The sequence below is a fragment of the Pezoporus occidentalis genome, unplaced genomic scaffold (genome assembly GCF_034315485.1).
Source record: "Pezoporus occidentalis ecotype Australia unplaced genomic scaffold, CSIRO_AGI_Poc_V1 ctg6, whole genome shotgun sequence".
Classification (NCBI taxonomy): Eukaryota; Metazoa; Chordata; class Aves; order Psittaciformes; family Psittacidae; genus Pezoporus; species Pezoporus occidentalis.
This window is the reverse complement of record NW_026915943.1, coordinates 6,465,450-6,472,847: the sequence shown is the minus strand read 5'-3', so window position 1 is coordinate 6,472,847 and position 7,398 is coordinate 6,465,450. Positions and strand designations below refer to the sequence as shown.

General features: G+C 48.2%; 1 protein-coding gene across 1 annotated transcript; it reads left to right on the top strand.

Moving 5' to 3' along the window:
• Nucleotides 1-247: 247 nt before the first annotated feature.
• On the top strand, nt 248-5,117 carry FZD4 (frizzled class receptor 4). Its single transcript, XM_062639275.1, has 2 exons — nt 248-558; nt 1,423-5,117. The coding sequence occupies exons 1-2, from the start codon at nt 322-324 to the stop codon at nt 2,749-2,751; spliced, it is 1,566 nt and encodes a 521-aa protein (XP_062495259.1). The 5' UTR covers nt 248-321; the 3' UTR covers nt 2,752-5,117.
• Nucleotides 5,118-7,398: the final 2,281 nt, after the last annotated feature.

The following is a 7,398-nucleotide window of genomic DNA, read 5'->3' as shown; positions in this document are numbered from 1 at the left end:
AACCTGGCCTTGAACACTGCCAGGGATGGCGCAGCCCCAAGGACAAGGGGGTGACACTGAGGGACAAGGATGCGGGGCGCGGATGGGGCGGCCCCAGAAGGAGAAGATGGGGGGGAACCCTCACGAATAGCATCGGGCTGCAGCGGGAGGGTGCGATGGGGGCGCGGTGTGAGCCCGGCGGGGCGGGGGCTGCGGCTCGTCCCTCCCCTTGGGCCGTTTCTCCGCTCGGAGCTTTAACAGCGGAGCCGCCCCCGGCCCCTCCCCGTTGTAGCCGGCCCGTGCGGCGCGGCCGGGGCCGGGGCCGGGGGTCGCTGCTCGGCCATGGCGGGGGGCCGGCTGCTGGCCGTGCTGCTGGCCGGGCTGCTCGGCGGGGCGCGGGGCTTCGGCGACGAGGAGGAGCGGCGCTGCGACGGCATCCGCATCGCCATGTGCCAGAACCTGGGCTACAATGTCACCAAGATGCCCAACCTGGTGGGACACGAGCTGCAGGCGGACGCCGAGCTGCAGCTCACCACCTTCACCCCGCTCATCCAGTACGGATGCTCCAGCCAGCTCCAGGTGGGTCGGGGGACCGGGGAGGGGGGGGTCTTTGTGTGTGGTTGCGGAGGGGGGAAATGTGTATGTGTGCGGTGCACGGACTGGCTGATATCCCCCATCCTTATCCTCTATCTCCATCCCCATGCCCCGTCGCGGCTCTTGGAGCTTTGCTTTCCGAGGGTCCCACCGCTGGAGCCGCTGCTTTCCCAGGCGAAAGGCAAGATCCCGTCCTCCCGACGGGCATGGATTTCATCAAACAAACCCCAGCTTGTTTCTTGGGGCAGAGCTCCCGATTTAGCACGCGATCCCTCTTACGTTGTCGCGTCACAGAACTGAGGTTATTCAAAGCCCCGAGAAAACAACAGTATTTTATTATCCGTGTACGTATGTGACCTTATGGGAAAAGAAAAAGACATTCTTCTAGGCGGATCATTCAATAAGTGCCTTTTCTTCTGTTTTCTCTTTCTGCTGTAATACCCAGGCAGCGCTAGAACAAATATATGCATTTGTTTAAACCGCTTTAATTTGTTCTTTTGCTTTCCTAAATCACACCCTTGAGGTTTAGCTCTAGCTGAATCTCACTCGCTGCATTGAAACTGATGGGCTCAATTTGCATGGAGCTGATCTAGGGAGTAAAATGTTTGGCTTCGGACCACATTTGGACTGAAAGAAGACAACATTGTTAGGGTAGTCCCGTCCGTCATCATCCTCCCCCCCCCCCTTTGTTGTTATTGTTCTTGGTTTATTTGTTTTATGCTGCTTCCTGTTTTTTAAGGCAAAGGACCAACTATTACTGCTAAAAAGGCAATAAAAAGAAAACTCGTTATATTTCGACCTGTTTAATTTTGCCCTGACGCACTTGTGCTTTCTGTTTCTCTCTCCCAGTTCTTCCTTTGTTCGGTCTATGTCCCGATGTGCACGGAGAAGATTAACATCCCCATAGGTCCCTGTGGAGGCATGTGCCTCTCTGTCAAAAGAAGGTGTGAACCCGTTCTGAAGGAATTCGGGTTCGCCTGGCCGGACAGCCTGAACTGCAGCAAATTCCCACCCCAGAATGACCACAACCACATGTGCATGGAGGGCCCAGGAGATGAGGAGGTTCCCCTTCACAGCAAGACCTCCTTGCAGCCTGGAGAAGAGTGCCACAGCATGGGATCTAACTCGGATCAGTACATCTGGGTGAAGAGAAACTTGAACTGTGTCCTCAAGTGTGGCTACGATGCTGGTCTCTACAGCAGGTCAGCTAAGGAATTCACAGATATCTGGATGGCCGTATGGGCCAGTCTTTGCTTCATCTCAACTGCCTTCACAGTCCTGACCTTCCTGATTGATTCATCCAGATTTTCCTACCCGGAGCGCCCAATCATATTTCTGAGCATGTGCTACAATATTTATAGCATTGCTTATATTGTGAGGCTAACTGTGGGCCGGGAAAGGATATCCTGTGATTTTGAAGAGGCAGCAGAACCTGTTCTTATCCAAGAAGGTCTTAAGAACACAGGATGTGCTATAATTTTCTTGCTGATGTATTTTTTTGGGATGGCTAGCTCCATCTGGTGGGTTATTCTCACATTGACGTGGTTTCTGGCTGCAGGACTCAAGTGGGGCCACGAAGCTATAGAAATGCACAGCTCTTATTTCCATATTGCAGCCTGGGCTATCCCCGCGGTGAAGACCATTGTCATTTTGATTATGAGACTCGTAGATGCAGATGAGCTCACCGGTCTGTGCTACGTCGGGAACCAGAACCTTGATGCGCTGACGGGCTTTGTCGTCGCTCCTCTTTTTACGTACCTGGTCATTGGGACTTTATTCATTGCAGCGGGACTCGTGGCCTTGTTTAAAATCAGGTCTAATCTCCAGAAAGATGGAACTAAAACTGACAAACTGGAAAGGCTGATGGTGAAAATCGGTGTCTTCTCAGTGCTGTACACCGTGCCGGCGACGTGCGTCATCGCCTGTTACTTCTATGAAATCTCCAACTGGGCTGTGTTCCGCTATTCCGCGGATGATTCCAACATGGCAGTGGAGATGCTCAAGATCTTCATGTCCCTCCTGGTGGGTATCACGTCGGGTATGTGGATCTGGTCAGCCAAAACTCTGCACACGTGGCAGAAGTGCTCGAACAGACTGGTGAACTCAGGGAAGGTGAAGCGGGAGAAGAGAGCGGATGGTTGGGTGAAACCTGGGAAAGGGAATGAGACCGTGGTGTGAGACAAGGACGGCACCACGAGGGTCTGATTGCCCTCCTGTGAAGGACTGATGGCGTGCGAGCGTTGCCGTGTAAAGGTTGGAGTAGAGTAGGGAGATGGTTACACAGCCTGCCTCTGGGGAATGGGAGGGAAAAAAAGCCTTAAGGAATAAACAGCAAAAATGTCGTGCTGCAGATACAATAGCCATAAACCATGCTGCCCAAAATAGGAAAGCCCAGGGAGGCTTTAAAAGCTGTGAAATACCCAAAGGTGTTATCTTTCTCTTTTTTTAAGCAGGATGCAATATACTGAAGTGTTCAGAAGCTGAGGGACCATAGCCCACAGCTGTGGGATGTTGTTTTCTTTTCATCATCTTATGGAGGGAAGGTGGCCTGGGGCCAATTTATAGGCTGATTTAGGGTCCAGTTATCAGCCAGGACCTCAGTTAGATGTCTTCCTTCCGAGTTCAGCATTGGGAAGGAAATGCTTGCAGAGCTGTGTCTTTATGCCTTTTGCAGTGGAATTCTGTTGCTCCCATGTGCTCCACAAGTCAGCCAAGGATCAGGTCCTCCAGCAAATGCCAAGTGCACTTTCCAGGTGTGTGAGATGTTATCTATGATGGGTGGGATTTAGAGGGGCATTAGTGAGGGTGATTCTTGTCACCTTATAGTCTGATAGTAGTTCTGACGTTCTTTTCACCATCTGTAACCTGTCCTGAATTGAGAGCTGACTCTGCCTTGCAGGGATTGGGACCTCCTTAAGCCCCTTCCCACCTGAATTAGCCTGTGGTTCTATCAATATTCCTCTTTTTTAAAAGCTTGACTCAAGGTCATTGTTACAGGAGTCACTGGGAGCTGGGAAACTATGGTCTTGCATTGATTACTGTTATCAGTCTGCCTCCATTCCCATGCAATCAGGTGCTCCTCCTATTTCCAGTGGGCCACTTTATTCTGCTGCATTTAATAGCTTTAACTAAAGTCTTACATTATAGTGCTCATTCCTCCAAGAAAGAGAAAAATGAGTTGAGGGTCTCTTCAAACAATGCCAGTTTTCTCCAAGTAAACTTATCTGTCTCTCTCTGGAGACCCATTGCATGAAGCAATTAAGTCTTAATATATTTCATTCAGTGCGATGGTATCTCTGCAGACGCCAGTCTGGGGAGAAAGGAAACGTTAAGTTCCTTGGCAACCTCATGTTCACACAGATCATTTGTGTAATTATGTGTGTCAGTTACAATTAAAAGAACATTCTCAGCCCATGACATCGCAGTGCAGCTGACTGCCTCACGACGATGCTCCAATTGCTCCCTGACAGCTATGGAAGGAGGGGTTTAGTGTATATTTACATGCAGAATGCAAGCAGGGGTTCGGTCCTCAGGAAGGACAAGAGACATTTCCAGTCTTTGCAAAGGGATCCCAAGAGAAGAGATCCAGCTTCTTGGTGAATAATGTTGTTTCACAGCAACTGTTGAGTTTTCTTATCCTTCATTTAAGGAGACATCATCCTGTGCTCGTGGGGAGCTTGAACCTTGTGCTGGGGGCTTGCTTGACTAATGAGAAAGGTGATGCAAATGGAAACACCCATAACCACTTAAGAGAACACTGTTCTGATGCTATATCCCTTTGAAGGACCTTTGGTTTTATCTGTGTGCCTTAGACTTTTGCTTCATTTGTCTGTGTGGACCGTGGTCAGCTGTGGAGCATCCCCCCAGTGCCCCAACTCACCCTTCAAGGGCAGCTGAGAACAGGCACTGCTTTATTGCCCTCCTCGCTTGTCACACAGGTGCCCCATGTGCTTCCCAAGCCACAATTCATTCCAGCTCTGGCCATGAGCACTAATGTGTCCCAGAAGCGTGTATTGTTTCAATGTTAATGTTGAAACATGTGCTACAGCACTTCTTCTCTTCTCTCTTTAAACAAACCCCAAACAAACCCTAATTGCAGTCTTTGCGGTTGGGCTCCCTCTCCAGCACAACAAGTGACAACTTGACACATTCTGCTCAAGACACACAAGCATTGTCTTGGCCAGCCCCACATACCAGCCGAGCCTTTTCATCCTCTCCATAAAGTCTCTTGCTATGAGTATTGTGTTTGGATCTCGTTATTCCTCTGTGGACAAGGAGTTCTGCAAGCAGGAGGTCTTCAGATGGCCGTGCTTCTCCATCATGCAGTCTTTCTCCTGGGGTGTAAAGTCAGCAGCTGTATGCTGGGTTTCCAGGGGTGAGGATGCAGTACGAGCCTTTTCTTGTAACCTGGCATTGGGCTGTGCCAAGGTATCATGTTCACTCAAGTGTCCTTCACTCTGAAATGGTTTGGCTACTCTCCTGGTCGATATGACCCATGTTTGACCTGACTGATTCAATAAACGGTGTTTTAACCATGTTATGTACACAGGAGTGACTGTTAAGTAGTGCCTTGTTATCAGATCCCTGCATCTCTGCCTGTGACCCTGTGGACTGACGGATGTCCCTGGTGATGAGATGTTGGAAGTGAGTTGGATGAGGACAGCACTATGAGGGAGCTGGGGGGTTCTCAAATACTATGGGGAGGACGTGGGCTGGAGAGAGACACTATCTGCTCTTCCTGAAGGAACATCTTTCCCAAGCAGAATGGGAAACACTGTGCTAACCCGAAGCAAATCTAGCTGTTGCAGTGATGAAACCATTCCATAAGTGTATTCATCCATGTGCATTTACCTTGCTCTGTTTTGGGGCTGTATGAGTGGGAAGTCACAGTGGTTGTGCAGAGTGGGTATCTGCAACTCCTGTCTTCTCTCGTTTCAACATTGTTATGAATATAAAGCCAAAAACTGTGTGACTGATGCTGTGTTGGAAGTGCGGATGCTGTGGTTGTACAAGTAGAAACTTTACAGTTACCTTCTGTGCATGGGTCCTGCTCCCATCTCCCCCCCTCAGCGTGTGTCTTCTCACTGCAGGTATGGAAGCATCTGCTGGAGAGGTACAAGCCTAGCTCTTGTGTTAAACAGACAAATTAGCTCCTTTTCTGAATTTTAAGGAAATAGACACTGATTATTTTGGGGTGTACAGAAAATATATCTTCTTCAATGTATGTACTGTAAATTTCTAATTTATCACTGTAAAAAAAAGAACAACAAACCCAAAACCAAACAACTTTGCTATTTAATTTTTATATCAAAATAAAACTTTAACCTCTGTGGATAACTAAGGTGTTCCTAGCAGCCCTCAAGTGCTTGGTGAGTTTGTGTCTTAAATTGACTTCATGATTGTTGGAAGTGCTTTTTTTCCCCTGAAGGAAGGACTGAAATGCATTGAAAAGATGATCTGAATGGGTTCCTCCAGGATGGGTTGGATCTAATTTGCTCATTGCAGGGTAGTTGGACTGGATGAACTTTGAAGGTCCCTTTCAACCCAAGCTATTCCATGATTCTATAAATGTGGGTTGCAAGAAACAACTGAGAACAAGATGTCATTGGGATAACTGAAAGTATGTCCACGCTTCAGGTCTTGCAGGCAGGGTGGACGGAAACCCTTCCAAAGACAGTGCACAGGTCTCCGGTTCTGGGGATGCAACTGGAGCATTGGGCTTGTCTGAGTGTGTCCCCAAAACTGAGTGGGAATGCAGAATGGAAACATAAACATCTGCTGTTGTGGGACCACCATAACGTGGCTCCTGGGGGGAGCAGAGCCTCCTGTAAGGCTCCTTTGTATTTCACATATTATGGAACATGTGCAACCAAAGGTGCACTGATGGGTCCCAGCCAGGCTGTTTGGTGGAGGATGGAGGGCAGCATCACCACCTGCCTGTTGAGTATATGGGAACTACATGGGGCTTTTGGAAAGGGGCAAGTTTTGCTCTTAGTAACATGCGTGAAATGAGTTTGCTCCTAGGGGTAGTTTCAGCCCTTCAGAGAACACAGTAGAATGTCAACGTTTTATTCCAGTGTATGTTTTTATTATTATTATTATTATCATTATTTAATGATATTAAACTGTCAAAGGAGAGATTTAGATTGGATATAAGGCAGAAGCTCTTCCCTGTGAGGGTGCTGAGGCACTGGCACAGGGTGCCCAGAGAAGCTGTGGCTGCCCCATCCCTGACAGTGTTCAAGGCCAGGTTGGATGGGGCTTGGAGCGTGGATGAGCTTTAAGATCCCTTCCAACCCAAACCATTCTGTGACTCTATGAAATTAAGCTTATTAATGCACCACTTATTTTATCATTCCTTTTTGTCATTTCTGCTCACAGTTAGCATGTACGGCGTGTACAGTGTCTCTTGTGTACACCCCTCACCAGTTTCTCTGACACGGATAGTAGAGTTTGTGACATTAGTCATCTTCTAAATCCAGTTAACCATCTCCATCACACTGCATTCTGTGTGTGGGATTACTTCATTAGCATAATGTTATTCTAATAAGAATCTAAATCTGACTAGAGTGAGTAATTGTGAGGGTGTGCTGTGAAGAAGACACTAGGAATTATCACCTGTGTATCTGTAGCTAATCAAGTTCTGAAGAGCAGCATCTAAAACCGGTAATAAGAGTGATTTGCTCATGCCTTTGGCAGCTCATCACTGTAATGTTCTCAGGCTGGTGATTAATGAGGTCTCTGAAACTTGTAATTAGGAGTCTTTAATGTAGCTACAGTCAAATGTAACAAACATAAGAGAAGAGTTGCTGGGGCTGTTCACAC